Source organism: Lipotes vexillifer, unplaced genomic scaffold (genome assembly GCF_000442215.2).
Source record: "Lipotes vexillifer unplaced genomic scaffold, Lipotes_vexillifer_v1.1 scaffold779, whole genome shotgun sequence".
In the NCBI taxonomy this organism is placed as follows: domain Eukaryota; kingdom Metazoa; phylum Chordata; class Mammalia; order Artiodactyla; family Lipotidae; genus Lipotes; species Lipotes vexillifer.
Window position 1 is genome coordinate 1,258,395 of NW_006788448.1, and position 23,193 is coordinate 1,281,587.

At 38.2% G+C, this 23,193-nt stretch overlaps 1 protein-coding gene across 2 annotated transcripts in view; it reads left to right on the plus strand.

The window, feature by feature from the left end:
* The window catches only part of CERT1 (ceramide transporter 1), a 129,390-nt gene that overhangs the window by 78,548 nt on the left and 27,649 nt on the right, over positions 1-23,193 (plus strand). For both annotated transcript variants that reach the window (XM_007461604.1, XM_007461605.1), the window contains 3 exons: positions 1,142-1,234; positions 20,816-20,902; positions 22,974-23,066. In XM_007461604.1, the coding sequence (XP_007461666.1) occupies positions 1,142-1,234; positions 20,816-20,902; positions 22,974-23,066 (273 nt within the window). The remainder of the gene's footprint in view (positions 1-1,141; positions 1,235-20,815; positions 20,903-22,973; positions 23,067-23,193) is intronic.

Genomic DNA, 23,193 nt, shown 5'->3' on the forward strand with positions numbered 1-23,193 from the left:
GTGAATAAAGCTGCTGTGAGCATTCTTGTACATATCTTTTGGTGGATATATGCACTCTTTTCTCTTGGGCACATACCAAGCAGTAAAATTATTGATTCACGAGGTATATGCTTAGCTTTAGTGGGTAGAGGCAAACAATTTTCCAAAGTGGTTATATCAGTTTATATTCCCACCAGCAGTAGATGAGAATTCCGGTTGCTCTTCACCCTTGACAACACTTGGTATTGTCATTTATTTTGTGGGTGATTTTTTGTGTTTTTAAATTTTAGCCATTCTGATGGGTCTGTAGTCCTGTTTTCTCTTCAGTACACAAAAATCAGTTAATCTTTGGGCCTACTGAACTAATTCATTGATTTGCACTAGCTTAATTCAGGTAGGGTTTTTAGAAGTAGTTAAGCTCTGGGTGAGTTCGGTGTGGACTTTACTTTAGCCCTTTAAATATTTGAGGTGAGGCAATAAAGGCATTAGGTTCTTTATAAGTTTGTAGGGCTTTAATATCACATTTGACTCATTGTAGTCCATTGTTGTAAAAAAAAAAGTTTGAGGTTGGTGTCAAGGCCAGCCTTTTTACATTTTGTCTTTGGATCTTTGCGCAAACTCTTAGAGCCATAGAACCTGTCTATAAAAGGAGAAGGTTAAAGTAGAAATCTAAGCTCTTTTTCAGTTCTAAAATAATTTTAACCAGCAGTTGGAAAGTATAAGAAAGGTATCTTTCTTTAGAATATCTTTTTGCATTTATTGATTCTACCAATAATTGAGTTATTTTCTTCCTGGCATCCATTACTTGACTTTTTGTCTATAACAAAATTAATTTAGCTCCTACTGGGGGAAACAAACACATGAATATATATTGTAGGCATTTCTCTGGTGCTAATTTATCCTTTTTTTTGAAGTGTAGACACTTTGGTAGTTACTTAATCCATTTAAATATATAACCTACCTATGAGGTGATCTTAGTGGTATTTTAAGTGGTAGCTTGTATGTGATATATAGCCCAGAAAAATGTGTTTTCTTGGGCAGAAGAATACTCATTTTTCACAGAAGTGGAGTTATTTTGGGGCCAAGTTATAAAATTTTGATGAAATGTAGAGAAAATCCCACTGACATGATAAATTTTTCACTTGCTTTTTTTTTTAAATAGGAAAGTGAGAAGAGAAGAAGAATAGAGGAAGCATACAAAAATGCCATGACAGAACTTAAGAAAAAATCTCACTTTGGAGGACCAGATTATGAGGTATGAAGTTATGTTTTTGGTCTTAGAAAGAGAAACACGTAGCAGATATATATATATATATATATATATATATATATATATATATATATATATATCACAAAAGTGATTAATTTTTACATAATACTTTACTTTTAAATGTTTTGAATATTTCAAAATGTATATATGCTAGGCTTACCCGGAAACAGAATTTTTTCTTTTTCACCTACAAAGCTTTAAAGGGGTTTAAAAGGCTTATTACTAGGCCTGTCTACTTTATAGGACAAGTTTTTGTCTCCCCTGTTAGGGTGATACTTACTGATATTACATTCTAATTCTTTTTTTCTTTAATTGTATTATTTGAAATCTATAGATGGTTTATTTTATTTTATTTTTTGGCCACTCCATGAAGCATGCGGGATCTTAGTTCCCTGACCAGGGATCGAACCTGTTACCCCTGCATTGGGAATGCGGAGTCTTAACCACTGGACCACCAGTGGTTAGTCCACCAGGGGACTAACTTTTTTTTTTTTTTTTTAAAAAAAAAAAACAAAAGCAACCTACAGAGGAAAAACCTGAGAACTTTACAGGTGAAAGATTTTAGGCTGTGCTGTATACTGTGAGGTCTTCTCCGTAGTAAAGCATGAACTGTTCAAATTGCCGTGCCTTTATGTTTGGAAAATGTCTGAAACCAGCTTCTTTTCCCTGTTGGTTATTTGTTAAGCAGTTAGTAAAATCTGCCTCTCCATATACAAACATATACAGGAGTGGCAAGGAGTATCGTTGACATAGAAGAAGAATGGTAAAAAAGTTAGACTGTATTTAAGAAAGCAGAAGAAAAATTTTCTGCCATTTTTATTCTAGAAAGGAAAAAATAAGATCTGCTATTGACAATATTTTTTACGTTGGAATTGATTTCCAACTGTGAAAATCCATAGTATGAGACTCGAGCGGTGATTTTATTTTATTTATTTATTTATTTTTTAAATGTATTTATTTTTAATAGATCTTTATTGGAGTATAATTGCTTCACAATACTGTTAGTTTCTGTTGTACAACAAAGTGAATCAGCCATATGCATACATATGTCCCCATATCCCCTCCCTCCTGAGCCTCCCTCCCATCCTCCCTATTGCACCCCTCTAGGTCATTGCAAAGCACCAAGCTGATCTCCCTGTGCTATGCTGCTGCTTCCCTCTAGCTAACTATTTTACATTCGGTAGTGTATATATGTCGATGCTACTCTCACTTCTCCCCATCTTCCCCCTCCCACCCCATGTCCTCAAGTCCATTCTCTATGTATACATCTTTTTTTTTTTTTTGTCGGTACGCGGGCCCCTCACTGTTGTGGCCTCTTCCATTGCGGAGCACAGGCTCCGGATGCGCAGGCTCAGCAGCCATGGCTCACGGGCCCAGCCGCTCCATGGCATGTGGGATCCTACCGGCCCGGGGCACGAACCCGCGTCTCCTGCATCGGCAGGCGGACTCTCAACCACTGCGCCACCAGGGAAGCCCTATGTATACATCTTTTTTCCTGCCCTGCAACTAGGTTCATCAGTACCCTTTTTTTTTTTTTTTACATTCCATATATGTGCATTAGAATACGGTATTTGTTTTTCTCTTTCTGACTTACTTCACTCTATATAACAGACTCTAGGTCCATCCACCTAACTACAAATAACTCAATTTCATTCCTTTTTATGGCTAAGTAGTACTCCATTGTATATATGTGCCACATCTTCTTTAACCATTCATCTGTCAGTGGACATTTAGGTTGCTTCCATGTCCTGGCTATTGTAAATAGTGCTGCAGTGAATATTGTGGCACACGTCTCTTTTGGAATTATGGTTTTCTCAGGGTGTATGCCCAGTAGTGGGATTGCAGGGTCATATGGTAGTTCTGTTTTTAGTTTTTTAAGGAACCTCCATACTGTTTTCAATAGTTGTATCAATTTACATTCCCACCAACAGTGCAGGAGGGTTCCCTTTTTACCACACCTTTTCCAGCATTCTTTGTTTCTAGATTTTTTGATATTAGCCATTCTGACTGGTGTGAGTTGATACCTCATTGTAGTTTTGATTTGCATTTCTCTAATAATTAGTGATATTGAGCATCTTTTCATATGCCCCTTGGCCATCTGTATGTCTTCCTTGGTGAAATGTCTATTTAGGTCTTCCGCCCAGTTGTTAATTGGGTTGTTTATTTTCATATTGAACTCCATGAACTGTTTGTATGTTTTGGAGATTAATCCTTTGTTGTTTCATTTGCAAATATTTTCTCCCATTCTGAAGGTTGTCTTTTTGTCTTGTTTATGGTTTCCTTTGCTGGGAAAAACTTTGAAGTTTAATTAAGTCCCATTTGTTTATTTTTATTTTATTTACTCTAGGAGGTGGGTCAAGAAAGATCTTGCTGTGGTTTATGTTAAAGCGTGTTTTTCCTGTGTTTTCCTCTAAGAGTTTTATAGTGTCTGGTGTTACATTTAGGTCTTTAATCCATTTGGAGTTTATTTTTATGTATGGTGTTAGGTAGTGTTTTAATTTCATTCTTTTACATGTAGCTGTCCAGTTTTCCCAGCACCATGTATTGAAGAGGCTATCCTTTCGCCATTGTATGTTCTTACCTCCCTGGTCGTAAATTAGGTGACCATATGTGCATGGGTTTATTTCTGGGCATTCTATCCTGTACCATTGATCTATATTTCTGTTTCTGTGCCAGTACCATACTGTCTTGATTACTGTAGCTTTGTGGTATAGTTTGATGTAGGGGAGCCTGATTCCTCCAGCTCCGTTTTTCTTTCTCAAGATTGCTTTGGCTATTTGGGGTCTTTAGTGTTTCCATACGAATTGTAAAATTTTTTGTTCTAATTCTGTGAAGAATGCCATTGGTAGTTTGATAGGGATTGCATTGAATCTGTAGATTGCTTTGGGTCATATAGTCATTTTCACAGTATTGATTCTTCCAATCCAAGAACATGGTATATTTCTTTCTGTTTATGTCATCTTTGAAATCTTTCATCAGTGTTTTATAGATTTCTTAGTACAAGTCTTTCACCTCCTTAGGCAGGTTTATTCCTAGGTATTTTATTCTTTTGGGGGGGATGGTAAATGGGATTCTTTCATTAATTTCTCTTTTCTGATTTTTCATTGTTGGTATGTAGGAATGCCAGGAATTTCTGTGCATTAATTTTGTATCCTGCAACCTTACCAAATTCATTGATTAGTTCTAGTATTTTTCTGGTGGCATCTTTAGGATTATCTATCTATAGTATCATGTCATCCGCAAACAGTGGCAGGTTTACTTCTTCTTTTCCAATTTGTATTCCTTTTCTTTCTTTTTCTTCTCTGATTGCTGTGGTAGGACTTCCAAACCTATGTTGAATAAGAGTGGCGAGAATGGACATCCTTGTCTTATTCCTGATCTTAGAGGAAATGCTTTCAGTTTTTCACCACTGAGTATGATGCTTGCTGTGGGTTTGTCATATATGGCCTTTATTATGTTGAGGTAGGTTCCCGCTATGCCCATTTTCTGGAGAGTTTTTATCCTAAATGGGTGTTGAATTTTGTCAAAAGCTTTTTCTGCATCTACTGAGATGATCATATGGGTTTTTATTCCTTAATTTGTTAATATGGTGTATCACATTGATTGATTTGCGTATATTGAAGAATCCTTGCATCCCTGGGATAAATCTCACTTGGAAAATTATGGCTGTTCAAGAACCAGGAATCTTGGGCTTCCCTGGTGGCGCAGTGGTTGAGAGTCCGCCTGCCAATGCAGGGGACACGGGTTCGTGCCCAGGTCCGGGAAGATCCCACATGCCATGGAGCGGCTGGGCCTGTGAGCCATGGCTGCTGAGCCTGCATGTCCAGAGCCTGTGCTCCGCAACGCGAGAGGCCACAACAGTGAGGAGCCAGCGTACCGCAAAAAGAGTCTCTATTTTAAAGTCTATTTTATCTGATATGAGTGTTGCTACTCCAACTTTTTTTGAATTCCATTTACATGGAATATCTTTTTCCATCCCTTCACTTTCATTCTGTATGTGTCACTGGGTCTGAAGTGGGTCTCTTGTAGACAGCATATATATGGGTCTTGTTTTTGTATCCATTCAGCCAGTCTGTGTCTTTTGGTTGGAGCATTTAATCCATTTACATTCAAGGTTATTATCAATATGTATGTTCCTATTACCATTTTCTTAATCGTTTTGGGTTTGTTTTTGTGGGTCTTTTTCTTCTCTTGTGTTTCCAGCTTTGAGAAGTTTCTTTAGCATTTGTTGTAAAGCTGGTTTGGTGGTACTGAATTCTCTTAGAATTTGCTTGTCTGAAAAGCTTTTGACTTCTCTGTCGACTCTGAATGAGATCCTTGCTGGGTAGGGTAATCTTGGTGATTGTAGGTTTTTCTCTTTCATCACTTTAAGTATGCCCTGCCACTCCCTTCTGGCCTGCAGAGTTTCTGCTGGAAAATCATCTGATAACCTTATGGGGATTCCTTTGTATGTTATTTTTTGTTTTTCCATTGCTGCTTTTAATATTTTTTCTTTGAATTTAATTTTTGTTAGTTTGATTAATATGTGTCCTGGTGTGTTTTTCCTAGGGTTTATCCTGTGTGGGACTCTCTGTGCTTCTTGGACTTGAGTGGCTATTTCCTTTCCCGTATTAGGGACATTTTCGACTATAATCTCTTCAAATGTTTTCTCAGCCCCTTTCTTTTTCTCTTCTTCTTCTGTGACCCCTATAATTTGAACGTTGGTGCATGTAGTGTTGTCCCAGTGTTCTCTGAGATTGTCTTCAATTCTTTTCATTCTTGTTTTCTTTATTCTGCTCCTTGGCAGTTATTTCCACCATTTTGTCTTTCAGCTCACTTACTCGTTTTTCTGCCTCCGTTATTCTGTTACTGATTCCTTCTAGTGTGTTTTTCATTTCAGATATTGTGTTGTTCATCTCTGTTTGTTTGTTCTTTAGTTTTTCTAGTTCTTTTTTAAACATTTTTTGTGTTTTCTCAATCTGTACCTCCATTCTATTTCTGAGATTCTATATCATCTTTACTATCATTACCCTGAATTCTTTTCCAGGTAGATTGCTGATTTCCTCTTCATTTATTTGGTCTTGTAGTTTTTTACCTTGCTCCTTCACATGTGACATATTTTTTTTGCCTTCTCTTTTTTTGTGTGTGTGTGAGTGGGATTGTGTTCCTGTCTTACTGGTTGTTTGGCCTGAGGCTTCGAACACGAGTTTGTAAGCCGTTGGGTGGAGCTGGGTCTTTGTGCTGAGATGAGTACCTCCATGAGACCTCACTCTGATGAATGTTCCCGGTGGTCTGAAGTTCTCTGTTAGTCCAGAGGTTCCAACTCGGAGCTCCCGCCCTAGGACCTTTGGCCCGACCCCCAGCTTGTGAACCAAGATCCCGCAAGGCACGTTGGATGGCAAAAAAAAAAAAGGAGAGAGAGAACAATAACAAAGTAAAAAATAAAATTAGGAAACTAACAGATACATTAGAAAGGATATGAAAATAAAAATATAGGGCTTCCCTGGTGGTGCAGTGGTTGAGAGTCCGCCTGCTGATGCAGCGGACACGGGTTCGTGCCCCGGTACAGGAAGATCCCACATGCCGTGGAGCGGCTGGGCCCGTGAGCCATGGCCACTGAGCCTGCGCCCTTCTCCCCTTCATGGAGATGGGAGAAAGTGCTGAAAGTTCCATCCCTCTAATACATGGTTGGTTCCTCTGCTCACCAGCCCCTATCCCGAAGGGGGTCCAGCCAGAGTCACTTTATTAACATAAATTCAGGTATGGTTGAAAGGGGTTTGTTATGAATAATAAAAGATTTTCCTATTACCCAGGAAATCCCAAGGACTTTAGGAGCTCTGTGCCAGACACCGAGGACAAAGACCAAATATATATTTCTTATTATAGCACAGAGGGAAAACTCAGGCAGAGCACAAAACTCTCCCTGATTTGAGGAGAAGGAACTGGGATCCCAGGGAGACTAGGTACCTGGCATTTATACGGCACTGTACTGAAGCAGAGAGGGCTGCACAAAAAGAAAACTCCAGAGGTCTTTAGAGAGTCCCCCATGAGCATTCCATTGCAAACTGCTCAGTGCATGTGTGGAAACTACTTGAGTTTGGGAAAGAACTACCTAAAAGGATAAGAGGGAAAATTCTTCCATTCATAGAGGAATAGCAACAATGCTGTTCTCACCAGTCAGAACGGAAAACCTTATTTATGGGGCATCAGATAGATTGCTCAGAAAGTTTTGGCCTAACTAGTGGAATAAAACTAGCCCTAAATTAAATGCTGTTCTGTTTTCACAGAACTAAGCTTAAAAACAAGACCCGTGTAACTCAACTGAATTACAGAAGGAAGCTCAATACCGTTTATGTAAATACAAAAATATCTAGCACTTAATAAGGTAAAAGTCACAAATATCTGGCATCCTTCCCAAAAGTTACCCAAAATGCAAAGAGGTAGAAATGTACTATGTATAATAAGGAGTGAGAAAAGCATAACAAAGAGCCAGGAGATAACTTTTGTGCGTGATGGGTACGTTTATTTTCATAATGGTAGTGATGGTCTGATAGATATATACATAAACATCAAAAGTTATCAAACTGTACACTTTATGTGCAGTTTACTACTGGTCAATTACACTACAATAAACCCATTATTAAAAATCTAATCTTCCCAAAGTAAAGATGGAACAGGAGGCGAGGAAATGGAAAGAACAACTCTTTGGAGGTTTCTTTCTATAAAGGGTAATGGAGAAGGAGGCAGTGGCTGGAGGAAGGGACAGGATAAACACAGTTTTATGTGTTTTCTCTGTGTCCAAGAAATAACCGTATTTAAAACCTAGAATTGGTAGGAGTTGGTGATTAAGTGGACATAAGAGATGAGGATAAATTAGATAACAAAAAGGCAATATACTATCAAATTAGAAATAGACTTGGGTTGAGTTTACAGTTGTGGCTTCTAGTTGCTGTGTGATCCTATGCAAGCTACTTATATCCAGTGACTGTTCATTTCTTCATCTATAAAACAAGGATAACAGAAATATCTGCTTTGCAGTGTATTTGGAGTTAAAACAAAAATTTAAGAATGTGATGGAGACAGCTGGCCTATTGAGGCCTAAGACATAATTAAATTTTTGCCTTTGCTTCCTCTGGGCCTTGTAGACAATGAAAAAGATATTCTTTGCCCTATGTACAGATTGAGGATTTTTCTCAATCTTTGCAAGAAACCTGGATGAATAAAGCAGTAGACTCAAATTAGACACCCACCTTGGCAGGGAGCAATTTGAACTATATTTTGGAAGGTTTACAACAATTTAAATAAAGTGCTCTCTGGTATTACCCATGGAACTATTTCACTTATACATTAGTGGATTTAATGTAGGGTTGTCATGACATTTATAAGAAAATAAAATCTAACATATCCTTATTTGCAAAAATTACATCAATAAGAAATCAAAGCCACTGCAAAAAAAAAAAAAAAAAATTATGGTGTAATGGAGGAATCTATATTTTATTCCAGTGACATTTGTTGAATAAACCATCTTCTTTCCAGCCATTTGAAATGCATCTCCCTCTTTTTCTTTTAATGAAGAAAATAGTTAAGGGCACTTCAGTTCTTTTTTCACCATCTTCCTGTTGATGAAAAATTAACAAAGAAATGGAAAATATATTCTAGTCTTATTGAGAATTACAACCTAGGAACAGCATCTCAGAAAGCTCTGAGAACTGTTCATCTGTTAGAAATGATTTTGAGACAGGATGTACATCGTATCAAATGACGTAATAGTGACAGTTTACACAGTTCACTTCTGCAGGTACAAAATGGTAGGTAACCTGACTCTTTACAAGATTAAGAAGGAAGGTTATCTTTTAAGGAGTTGTCTTTTTTTTTTTTTTTTTTTTTTTTTTTTTTTTGTTTTTTTTTTTCCGCCTCCCCCCCAAGCCATGGCCATGGCTCACAGGCCCAGCCGCTCCGCGGCACGTGGGATCTTCCTGGACCGGGCCACGAACCCGTGTCCCCTGCATTGGCAGGCGGACTCTCAACCACTGTGCCACCAGGGAAGCCCCAGGAGTTGTCTTAATGCTAGAAGAATGTTGCAGTTTAGGATTGGGCAGGTATTTTTGCCGATGGGGAAAATTTGGTCATGATGCATAATGCAGATATACAGTACACTGTAGAGGGGAAAGAGGGGGCCAAAAGGCAGAGAAAATTTTTATGTTTAAATTTTTCTTTTCTTGCCATAAAATATGAATTTTATTTCACAATTTCCTCTTTCTGATCATTAACCTTTCGATGGAAAGCATTAGGTGATCAAATATTTGGTCCCTTGATGCCAGGGTGGTTGCTCGCCTGCCATTGGTCCATCGTGTCCCTCAATGCTGGGTCCTAATAGCCCTGTTCTCTTTTATGGGGGGATTCGGGGTGGGGTGGGGAATTATACTAGCAGAATGTTCAGCAAGGACTGAGAGCCAATTCTAGGCTGTCCAATAAGACAAGACAATTCCCCTCACACATGCATTATGTATGCCTGTTATTTTATAGAGCACTGTAGACATGATCCAAAGTTTTAAGTTGTTTAGACATCATTATTTTACTACGAATAGGTGATACACAGCATGAAAGGCAAGAAGCTATCACCTTATAAGTTCCACAAACTAGTTTAAGTTGCCAGTAGAACCAACAACATCATTAACAAAGATTTAAGCCAAGATCCTCCTGAACCAAACCCTTTTCCTAGTATTTCCCCTAAACTGGGAAGAGGATTTTTCAGAGTGGAAATTTGACTCTTTTTTGTGTGTGTGGTACGTGGGCCTCTCACTGTTGTGGCCTCTCCCGTTGCGGAGCACAGGCTCCGGACGCGCAGGCTCAGCAGCCATGGCTCATGGGCCCAGCCGCTCTGCGGCATGTGGGATCTTCCCAGTCCGGGGCACGAACCCGTGTCCTCTGCGTCGGCAGGTGGACTCTCAACCACTGAGCCACCAGGGAAGCCCTTGACTCTTTGTATGTTATAAGATGAGTTAACAAATATCATGGCCAAATGGTCATACCATTGGAAACCTGATAGAAACCAGTGTGCTCACATTACAGATTGACATCAAAGATTGACAGGAGCTACCCGTCAGTGACCTTGAGCCCAAGGGAAACGAATAGCATATCTTCCTAACCAACCTGAGGAAAGCCAAGGTCATAAACTTGTTCCATAAATCCATTGGGTTCTCTTAGGGGCTACCCAGTATCCACCATCTAATGAAAAGGATTGTTTATGACCAGGTTCAGAACAGGCATCATTAATTGGCCAGGTAAGACTTGAAGCTCCTCGATGGGCAAAGCCCAGGCCTTCTACCCCTCAGGTGCCTGAGGCCGGGGGTCTACCCCAGTCCTCCCCCCACCCCCTGGCTCCTAGAACAGCCTCCCTGGCCCCAGGGCAACGTACCAGGCTGGCACTGCCCTCCCCACCACCCCCCAGCTGCCCTCAGCTGTCTTCCCTTGTGCACAGCCCTCTGTGCTGTCCACCCCTCCCTGTGGCAGGTAGCAGGGCAATAGGTGGGGAGGAGCTGCGGTCTGTGAGGACCAAGGTGGGGCTCAGGCCCTGTCCTCCTCCCCAGGAGGGGCTCCGTATGCATTCCTTGGTGCTCTCTGAGTGCAGCTGACGTCCTGCCCATTTGGAGCAGATGCCAGTGTGCATGTGTTTGCGTGCCTGTCCAATGTATATTGTATCTTAGCTTCCATTTTTAAAATTGTTCTGTACAGAGAGATGCAGCAGGGGGGTGGGAGGGCAGAGTGGACAGAGGGAAGCCACCCCACACCTGCACTGGGTGTCTGAGGTGGGAGCAAGAAGGCTACAAAGGGTCTGGCCTGGCCCAGGCCCCTCCTTGGGCTCAGCATGAAAGGGCTTTCAATGAATTAAGTGAAAACTTTTTTACAAAAACGCAAAAATCAAAGCTCTAAACGTATTAGAAGTAAAATATGAACTTGCAAAAAAAATTAATTGGCCGGGTAATAGCATCTCACTTAGTGATATTGGCAGTTATACTAGCTTGCACAGTGCTAGAGTTTCTTTCTTTTAAAATAAAATTTCTAAGGGCTGTCCAGTTAGAGCCTTGGAGAGGAGAAATCTACCAAGGCAACCTGAGAGTACTGGACATAGGTAATTGGCCACAATCCCAGTAATTAGATTGATTTTTTTTTTTGAAACTTGCAAATGATTGAGCTCAAGCAAAAGTGTAAGGAGAAAAAGAAGTGTGAGCAGTTGTCAAAGTAATCAGTATACAGACCTAGTACAGCATCTTGGATCAGCTGTCTTCTTCGGATGTCTTCTCTTGCTGGTCTGGTAGTGCTGTTCTTAGTCAAAGTCAAGTGTCAGAAACAGGAGTTGCAGTTTATTCAGGAGAGGAGGACTCTTTCAGTATGGCTATAAAGAGTCCTTTATCTGTTACCTGTTCCAGTATGAATAATCTGCTGGTTGCAGGTCATGGCACATCTGATCTTCATTCAAAGTTAGATTACTGTGATAAGCTTCAGAAACAAACTTGGAGTGTCCTTTTAATAACTAAACTTTATAATAATATAACAACAAGGAAACTATCTGGGAAATGAGTCTTAGGCAGTAGTAAATAAAGACCTCATTTAATAAAACTAGAATTTAATATCCACTGAAACATAATCTATTTCTCTCTAAAATTACCCTAATTTCTACCAAATGTAGCCACATTAAGACTAATTGGTTTGCAAAATGTCTGGTTAATTGACAACCTAGGCTCTTTAAATTGGCTGTGCTGGAACTTTTCGCAAGGAATCTCAGATTGAACTTTTAAAAAAAAATTCTCAGGGCCAGGAAAGCCACACTAAAGGCATGTCATAGATTCCGCCTGTGACAGCTGTAGATTTGGGTGCTAGGTTTGGGTGAATTTCTCTCTTCTCATAGTCTCCTGAATACCTTGAGATTCCTGTACCTGATAGGATGTGACCTTCCTTATTACCTGAGAAAGTTGCTAGGAACCTAAGAGTTTACAGATTCTGAAGGGATCAGGTAGAGAGAAAAGATAAATGTTTCAATTCTGCATACAGAGTTGTGATTTAAAGGTTTCTTTATATCTGGAAAACAGATTAAAAACAAATAATATTTCAGACAAGAAACAAAAATTATATAACCATACTCATAATTTCACTCAGTCTTATGTGACTAATCCTTGATCTTAATCTTCAGTTAATGGTTTTATGAAGCCATCAGGTTTTCCATCAGAAGTCTTTAATTTCTTACCCAGTTCAGTGGTATGATCTGAAAGTTATCAGAAACCTATACTTGTCCAAAAGTCCTTTCTGTGAATCTTCTTCAAGATGAAGCATTTTTGCAAAAACTTCAGAGTAAAATGATAACTGTCCATAAATGATAAAAGATTCAAAAAGTCAAGGCTAAAGACCTGATTACAATGCCAATTGACAAATAAACTTGGTTACTGTTGTGACATACAACAGTTTAAGATAATTACTAGAATTATGACTGGTAACATTTTACCAGGATATACCAGATTTTTAGGAGTTCTATATAATTTCTAGAATTTCTGTATTGATAATATTTACCCATATGATATAACCTGAGAAGTTTTATCACCACTCAAATTTGACAATGCTTCCCATGTAATTTAACATACCAAATAAGACTAATTAGTTTAATATTCCTCTCTCTGGGAGGGAGAGAAAACAAATATTTTGAGGCATACCAGGGACCCTTTGGAAAACCTCAAAGTTAACTAGAGGTCCAGTGAGCTTCATTTAGAATTTGATCTTTGGGACATTTATCAAAAATATCAAAAAGTTTCAAAATACCTAGTTAAATGGGATCATAGGTCACTGTGAAACAATACCCATTCATTTAAGCAAAGTGACAATAAAAGATCTCAAAGGTAATAAATCACTTAAAGGCAAAGAAAGTCACACAATATCTTACCAAAAGCAGCTCAATATTTTAAGAAAACTTTGTGCTCTTAGAGAAAAAACTAAATTCAGGTTTTATACATTTTACCTTTAAAAATCATTTTCTTAACTAAACTCAAATCTTAGCCAATCCTGACCACGTACAAAATTCTTTTCTCAGCGTTCCTTTTCCTCGACCCTTTTACAACTTTCTGTATCCATATTGTTTTGTCCCTTATTTTCTTTTCCATTCAGAAACAACCAGCTCTAAGACAAAACTACCCTTTTTTTCCTTTAACAAAATGCATTTCCATTCCTTATACCCTCTTTCAGTGAAAACATACTTCCCATTTTCCTTGGATACTGAAATGTTTCCCTTATTATTTTAGTAGCTTTAGTTACACATATTATAATCCTTAACTTTAAAACATAGTTTCTGGCAAAAACTAAGTAAGCAATTATGAACTGTCTTTTCCGTTAGTATTCTTCAGATTGGCAAGCTTATAAATAATATTTATGGTTCTAGAAAACATTCTCTTTCTTACAGAAAATGTCTTAATGTGACATCGAACATATTAATAGTCCTAACTAACCTTAGTTTCTTTGAAAAAGGAAATCTATGCTCAGTAATTAATGTCCCAGTATCTTAGCTGGAAATGACCTGGGTATTCGATGGATTACCATTATTTAAGTTAATTTAGCACAACTCTAAAGTTTCAAGTTACCAACATCTGGAAAGAGTATTTTATTTTAGATAGACATCCTCAAAACACAGTTATTCCTAAAGAGTTAAAAGTTTCATTGTATTGTTATTTTTTCTTGCTGAACAACTTTCTAACAAGAATAATAAGGTTTTATTTGATTTCTAGTATACCTAGGTACAATAAAAATATTATACTTAATGTTGATGACTCTAAAGACATGTCTGTATTAATTAAACCAACACGCTTAAGCTAACTTTAATACCAGATATTAATTCAGTACTGAATATTTCCTAGATCACATAAGCCTGAAATTCATTCTGGCCAGGTTCTTTTGTATTTCTGAATATTTGTATAAGTGTTTAATTTCCTTTAAGCCAATTAAACAGAGCTCTTTTACAAATTAATTTTTGCAGTACCACACATCTACAACACACCTATGTAGATACGAAGAAACACACAAACAGACACAGAGACCTCATAGTGCCCATTCCAAAATTTCAGCTAGGAATCAGGTGTAACAATATAAAACCCTCAGTTATAAAAGAGATTGAATTCAAATTGGGTTTCTGGCAGATGGAACAAATTAAGATCACCTATCTAGATTGCTAAAACCTTTTTACTAGTATTTATGAGAAGACACTTAAGATTTCTATTTGTCATTAACAAGTCAAGTACCAAGTTTTTTACCCTTCCTCAAGGCCAGAAAAAATTTCTTTTTCTCTGTTTACAAACCTCTTAAGATAAATAAGGGGACATTTTGGGAGTGGTAAAAAGATTGGTGGGCTTTGGATTATTTCTGGAGCCATACCTCTGGTCCTATAAAGACTAGATTTGTAAAATAAGGACAGTTTTTTTTGTTTGTTTTTGTTTATTTCTCAAAGAATTGGGTGGCCACCTCAGTGATTTCAAAGGACTGACATACCCCTTCACCTTTGTTGGAATGTCTTACTTGCCCTCATTTAGCTTAGGGAAGAAGCAGCACCACCCCCCTCCAAAAAAAATTACTATCAGGTTCCAATTACCAGCTATGGTCAGTTTAGTCAAACCATTGGCTTCCCACCTCCCAACTTGGTAATTAATTTATTTATTATTTTAATTTTAATTATTTATTTAGTTAGTTAGTTAGTTGCACCGGGTCTTAGTTGCAGCAGGCGGGCTTCTTAGTTGTGGCAGGTGGGCTCCTTAGCTGCAGCTCGAGGGCTCCTTAGTTGCAGCTCGAGGGCTCCTTAGTTGCAGCTTGAGGGCTCCTTAGTTGTGGCTCACTGGCTTCTTTAGTTGTGGCATGCAAACTCTTAGTTGCAGCATGCATGTGGGATCTAGTTCCCTGACCGGGGATTGAACCTGGGCCCCCTGCATTGGGAGTGTGGAGTCTTAACCACTGCGCCACCAGGGAAGTCCTGGTAATCTGTTTATAAACACTTTTAAGGATTCTCTCTGGGTTTAAGAAATTATTTAACTGTGGCCCTCAGTTCAGCCTTTGATCTGAAGAGGCTTGCCTACAAGCCTCATGTAGTCCCATTCCTGAAGTAACCATTTAATAGGATCTTCTGAGTAGAAAGGCAGTTCAGACAGGAGATTATTAGTAGATGGGAACAGTAGTTAAAGTTTTAGGTACCTTTTATATCATTAATCTTTTATTACTTTTCTACAACAAATCTTTCAATGAGGCTATTTTGAAATTTTGAAGCCTTTTGGGGCTTCTGTATACCAATTAAAATAGGTGCAATATTTAAGATGAGAGCTCTCTAAAATTTTAACAATTTAGTAGACTTTCCCATTCAAAGGATCTAAGAAGCTAGCCCGACAAATATTTTTCCCTGCTAATATAATTTTAGAAAAGAAAAAAACTCTTACTGCTGTTGAAAAAAATCAGTTTGGGAGTGCCAGAAGAACCTATCTCACCATTTCAGGGCCCAACATCCTTTAGTTCTGATGAAGAACTTGCAAGCATACATAAACCCAGCTGGTATTCCCATAGGTGACTGTCCATCTGGGAGCTGTTTGGCCTTTGAGGCACAATTTCCCATTATTTCGTAGCCTAATTCAGATATGGGATATGAGATATGATCTGCACAGCTTTCTGAGGACAGTGTGGTAGATCAAATATGTGCTGCTTCTGAGTCTAGCCCCAAGGAGTTAACCTTGGGTTGGTTTGACTCTTGTACATGGCTCATTTTCTCCCTGTGACAGTCTAAAACTGCCATGGGTGCTGAGAGCACTAGGTTATCAGCCTCTGTTGTGCCCCGTCGGATGAGCAGTATTTACCTAACGGTTGTAGTGGATCTCCCTTACTCTTCAGAGCAGAATAATTCATTCTCTCATTTCACTAGCAAAAGCTTTGTTCAGAACATATATCAACTCATTTTTTTCAATGTAAGCCAAATTTAACAAAAACCCAGCCACCTATGTTTTCCTGGGCCCCTTGTCCAGATCCCCGAAGCCCTGCCCAAGAACTGCACCAGTGCCCCTTAAGACTCCAAGCCTTAAGTGAAGCAGCTTAAATAAAATTTCAGGATCGTTACTCAAACAATGAGATCCAGATATTAGGAGAGCTCACCAGAACACCTGAGGAGTACTGAGAAGCTGGTGGGGCTCAATGGACCCATGCTTGGTACTGAGCGCTAGTTCTGGGTCGACTCCAGGTGTTCACTAGTGGGTATCTCTGATATCCTGCCAGCTAAACCATGCATGTCAACAAAAATTAATCAATCTGAGAAAGAAATGGAAATTTTATTTGAGCCAAATTGAGAACTGTTCTGCCCATTAGAAGTCAAAGCACAGTAGTATAAGTCTTTTGAGACAGAGGGCGGTACATCAAATGACGTAATATTGACAGTTTACACAATCCAGTTTTACAGGAACAAGGTTGTAGTCATGTGACCCCTTACAAGCTCAAGAAAGGGTTATCTTTTAAGGAGTTGTCTTGTTGATGCTAAGAAAATGTTGCACCTTAGGATTGGGCTGGTATTCTTGGGGAAGATTTGGTCAGGATGCATAATGCAGATATACAGTACAGAGTAGGGGGGAAAGAGGAGGCCAAAGGGCAGAGAAAATTTTTTTACATTTAAATTTTTCTTGTCTTGCCATAAAGTATGAATTTTATTTCAAATCCCTGTAGTATCAAGTTATGTAATTCTTAAATAAACTAGGGCCTGTTTTTACACTTTTTTCCCCTTTTGGAGTTTTGAACCATCTATATTTACTTGTGTTCATACTACATTTGCATGGATTTTAGACACTAATTCAAAATATGACTTTGTTTTGGTCCTTATCAAACATTCATGATGTTCTAGTTATTGAACAAAGTTTAAATGTTTCTATCATCTGTAGCCTCAGAAATTATAATCTTAAATCCATGCCTTAAGATTTTACTAATGTAAGACACTGGTAGGCATGGGTGATATTGCAAGGAACAAGGTAAACAAGAGTTCTGCCTGAGGGCCTTAACTGGGTACATAATGGGGACACAGAGTAGTTAACAGGCAATTAGAATAATGTATGTTATGGATCACTTTAACACTGTGAACACAGATATTGAGTCAGGGATGGCTTCCAGATGCAAGGAAGTCTGAGCTAAAACCTTAAGAATGAGTCAGTTGAGTATTTGTTAACCAGGTGAATAGCCTGTAAAGTGTTTGTTTATAGGGGCTGAGAAGAAAGAAGACATTTGGAGACCAGAAGAAAAAGAGCATTTTGCCGCAGGGTAACGCAAAGCACTTATCTATGGAGGGTAGAGCCAATCAAAAGTGAGGAGTGGCAAGACTGGCTAGAACCAGTATCCTCAGGCAATGGGTTTAAGTCATTCTTACTTTCTGCAGTGAGGAGAGTGGACTGAAGTTGACTGTTGTGACTGAGGGCTTGGAGACTTTTTCAGTATTACAGGTGAGAATTGAAGATAGCCTACATGGACAAATCAGATATTTGGAAGGTAGAATTGAAGGGTGTGGTGACTGAATGAGGGAAAAAGGAGGGATTCAAGAACAGGCCCAGGTTTCTGCCTTAGATAGATTGGTATGGAGATGAGGGAAGAACAGGTTTTGGACATGATGCATCTGAGTTGAAACATTCACTTGAACACTCCATCTTATATATTATTAGATGTAAAGATCTAACACTTAGGAGAGAGATGGACAGGTTATGAATTTGGGAATCATCAGATGACTGAAGTCACAGAAATGAGTAGAATGCTGTGGGGAGAGCAAGTGTGGAACCCTGAGGAGCACTCACGTTTAAGGGGTAGACAGGAGGAGCCTGGCCTGGAACCCAAAGAACAGTGCTTACTTAGAGAGGAACTGGGAAATTAAGACTCCCAGGGGAAAGATGGCTCCAAAGAGAGTCATTAACATAAGAAATGCTGCTAATAATTAGGGCAAGTAGATAAAGACTGTGAAGTGTCCCATAGATTCAGCAATAAATAGCTCTTTTCTTTGGTAAGCATGATGAGATAAAAGTGTTTAAGTTTTTTAATAAAGGAAAATTTATTCCAATTACTTTAGTTCTCCCTCAGATTTTTAACGCTGTAGTTCCCAATTGGTAAACTCCTGAGACTCTGATGTAATTGAATAGATTGAATGAGTATTACAGTTTTTTAAAGTGTAGTTGTGGTTATGATCAATAGAATTTTTAAATCATTAGAAAATACGTTTGAGTTCAGAATAGATTTGGGGTATTTTATATTTTTCTCATATCAACAGAGACCAAAGTGATACTGCTGTCATTTAAGTGTCTGAAATGTTTTGGCTTTATAAAGGGAGTCCTTCAGGACTCTTTCATGATCCAGCTGGGCCCTTCAGCTTTGCAGAAAAGAATTCCCACAAAGACGGAAAGTAGTGAAACAAGTAAAGTGTTTATTAGGAGGAAGAAAAGAGTACAGTACGTGTGGATAGACACAGACTCAGATAGTCACGCCCTCGTGGTAGTTTGAATCACTTATATGGGGCGTTTCTTCCCGGTTTCCTTTGGCCAATCATTTTGATTTGCCTGGTTCAGAGTCCGTATTTGGTATATCTCAGGGTCCTCCCACGTGTGCACGCACATCGCTTAGCCGAGGTGGATTCTACTGAAGAGGCTTATGGGTAGTTAGCATCACTTACTATGGGGTGGTGCCCCCTCCCTTTTTGACCTCCAAGGAGCCTTTCTGTGCATGTGTAGTCAGGGAGGTCTCCTGACTTCAAGAATGAGAAATATGTGTTCTCTTATCTTCTATCTGGGCAGGGCCCAGCCTCCTCCTCCTATTTTCATCATAGAGTATCCACAGAGAATGAACTCCAGCTGTTTGCTCCAGGGGCCCATCTGTCTCCTGCCTCAAGTTTAATAGTAATATGAAGCTGCTGTAGAGAGGGATATTTCCCCCTCTGCCCCTCTTTAGTTCTTGTGGCTGGACTAATAATAAAATGGACACAAGATAGATTAATAGGAGAAAAACAAATTTTAATTCATGTGTGTGTGGGTCCCACAGAAATGGACCAAAACAGTGGCCAAAGCAGGCAGGTTTTATACTCTCAACAAAGAAACAACAAAGCTGTGAGGGCAAAGAAACTTAGGTTTGGGGTGCCCAATTAGTGAAGAATCGAAACAGAGTTTGGCCGTGGAGTAGTAAATTTAAAATGTAACAAGATTTGTTTATATAGGTTTCCTGCTTCTCAGACCAGATTCCCTATCTTTAACAATAATGGTGTCCTGCCTCCAGATGCAGAGAATACACATTTCACATGAGATTTGTTTCCTGCTTTCAGGGAGACAGGAGTGTCAGAGTGTCCCTCTTGCACTGGCCATTTCTTGAGTAACCTTGATTCAAAATAATCAATGTGCCACTGAGGCACATTTTGGGGTAGCCTACTCTGGGCCCCAACAAAGCTATTGTTCCACTTATAGTCTACTTAAATTTGTTTTAACACAGCAAGATACACACATAGCTTGCTTGTTTCCATTTTGCTATCATTCTTTATATTTTTATCTTCTGATACAGCTGAGGTTCTACTTGCATTAGAACTACTTGGAGGACTTATTAAACACGCATATTCCTGGCTCCACCCAAGACCTACTGAAAAGTAATTTCTGCGAATGGGGGCCTGGGAATTTTCATTTTAACAGGTTCCCCAGGCAGTTCCCCAAGTGATTGAGAACCACTGCTCTACCATTCTAAGCAGGCTTTCAAGCATCAGTTCAACCTTTTTTTCTCTATGATATTATTGTCTTTGCTTATAGGAAGGTTCCTCTCAGAAGCCCTATCTGTACTTCTCATTGGCTATAGATCTGCAACTTTGTACTTAAAACCCTCCTGCAATTTTATATGGTTTCTGTCGATAAGTCCTCAAGTCACAGGTACTCAGCTCTGCCACTGTACCATGAAAACAGATATAAACAATACATGAATGAACATGATTATATTCCAATAAAGCTTTATTTAAAATTCATATAATTCCCACATGTCATGATTTTTTTTTTTTTTTTTTTTTTTTTTTTTTTTTTTTTTTTTTTTTTTTTTTTTTTTTCCCCTCCCACTCAGCTTGTGGGATCTTAGTTCCCTGACCAGGGAGATTGAACCTGCCCTCAGCAGTGAAAGCACAGAGTCCTAACCACTGGACCGCCAGGGAATTCCCCATGAAATGTTGTTATTGTTTCCCAGCCATTTAAAAATGAAATTCTGAGCTTAAAGCCCATTCTGAAAGTAGGCAGTAGACTAGAATTGACCCACAGGCCATAGTTCACCAACCCCCTGCTCTAGATTATTGCCCTAACTCAGTGTCGGTCAATATACAGTATTTGAGTACTGAGTGAGTGAATTAATCGTAACACGCTGTGCCCTGATTTTGCACAGAGCAATATATTGTTCATCTTTGTGATAATATTACCTAGTGTACTAACTGGTTCAGAAATGTTTGTCAGCTCACTTTTCAACTTTCTCCTAGAGTTAATGCCAGGGTTATCAGTGTTTTCTATTTTCTTGAATCAACAGCTTTTTTTTCCCTGTATGTCTGAATAGGAAGGCCCAAACAGTTTGATTAATGAGGAAGAGTTCTTTGATGCTGTTGAAGCTGCTCTTGACAGACAAGATAAAATAGAAGAACAGGTATGTATATTATTAAAAATTATTAAAAATCCTTGATGTATGTTATTCATATAAATAGAATTTGAAATCATGATCCTAATAACCTAAAAATGAACTCTCGTCTACAGTGAGTCAAAAATGTAGAAGAATCTTTATAAATCACTTTATTGACCAACTTCCAAGCAATAGAAAGAAGACTAATGATTGTTTAAAGCAAGCATGCATAATTAACATGAAATTAAATGGAAATAGTCTGCCTGTTCCCCTTGAAGTATCCAATCTATTATCATTCTGTTAATACAAAGTATATATTTGCTCTGAGTAAAACAGTGTCTTTGAATTTCTCTTCACCACCAAGTGCCATATGAATTCAAAAGGAAGATGACCAAGAATTTATTTTTCTTCTATGTTAGTACCATTCAGTTTTTATTATTAACTCATTTATTGCTTTCACTACCTTCACCTTAATTACTTCCTCACTTTTAACTTTGCTCAGTGTTTTTTCATCATTAAATTCACAGCAGTTATACCCAGCTCCTTCTGTGGAAATTGAAGGAAGGCATTTCTAAAATTCTTTAACTCTAGTTTCAAGATTAATTTGATCCTTTACCTTTAATTCTGCAACAATGCAGTTACCATATATTACCACTAGATGGTACTTAAAGATGAATTTTAGTTATTCTTCTCAAGACTTTAAGCATCTTGCATGTATATCAGTTTTATACTACAAATTAACTTGCATAGAAGAATTGGCTTGTTTATTCCCTCTGATTGCTAAGGCAGTCATGGCTATTATGCCCATTTACTGATCTATCTATCCGAGGGTGAGTCATCTGCAATAGTGGCTGTTTGCTTTTCATGCTTATTTTTCCCTGTTTTTTTATCAGTGAAGAAAAGTTTGTCACATTAATTTATAAAAGCTTATTACTCATTTTTTATACCTAAAAGATGCTACACAGCACTCAATAGAACTTTCAGTTCCTAAATAAGGTCTAATTTTGGATGCCAGAAATATCTGAAATAGCATCATTGTATTTGGTTTTTTAGGGTGTTTTGGGTGTTTTGTTTTGTTTTTTTTCCCTTCACTGTGTTTTCGCTTTTGTTTTAATCTAAGATGTGTTATTTCGTGAAGAATAGCAAACTGTGAGGTCAAGACAAGTTAGTCTTAGTTTTGCCAGTAACTGTGTAGCTCTGAACGTATCACTTAAATCCTCTGGGCCTTGGTTTTCTAATCTGTGAAACAAGGAGTTGGACAAGATGATTCAGATCATCCCTTCTGGCTCTAAAATGCTCCTCCACTGAGTATCAATATGGTGGTTGAGTTGGAGTTGAAGAGAATAAATAAAAACTTCTGTATGCTTTAGAAAAAAGAAATATTCACAGGGCGATCAACTCATTTAATATGTCTATTCCTGACACTCTAGTAGATAAAAACAAGTCATTAAACAGACCATGATTTTCTTTGCCTAAGAGCCAGGCACATTGATATAACAAAGATAATCACACACACAATAGAGCATAGTTTCTGGTACAGTATATTTAGTAAATATTTATTGAATAAGAAGAAACTAGGCAAGCTGAGAAGGAGGCAAGAGGTTAAGTGGCAGCTTAACAAGAGTGAGGTGATGGGATGAAGGCAGAATACCTTCATGGAAAGGAGACAAAGATATACATAATATGTTCTTTTGAACATAACTGAAGTAAACAATGATTATTGGTTCAAATAATAAAGCCCTCCAAGGCCCTGATGATGTGGAATGATTGGAATAATTTGGCCAGAGTTTGGATAAGAAAATTATTTTGGTAGCAGTGTTAAGGTTGATTCATGGTAAATGGTGCCATGCTGGTATTAGAAATGCTGACTGGGAGCAAAAATAAAAGAATTAATCCTTGGTAGTATCTGTGGAATCCAAAAGAAGAAAATTGGGATACATGAAGTGTCAAGATTTGGCAAGGCTTGTATCTTTAGAGTAACTTCATAATTCAAATATTTGTAAGAACTAAAGTGTTCAGTAATTAAATGTTATATTATCCATTCTTAAGCTGCAAAATACACTTCGAAACCTTCCCATTTAACAATATGTTTTCTTAGTCACAGAGTGAAAAGGTCAGGTTACATTGGCCTACATCAATGCCATCTGGAGATGCCTTTTCTTCTGTGGGGACTCATAGATTTGTCCAAAAGGTAAGCTAATGTCACAGTTTACTAAAAGTATATGCTATATTTTTCTTCACTGTTGACGAAACTATCCTGTTTAAAGCCTTTTTCCTTTTCTTGAATTTAAGTAATGAGATTTTTTGGTATTACATGT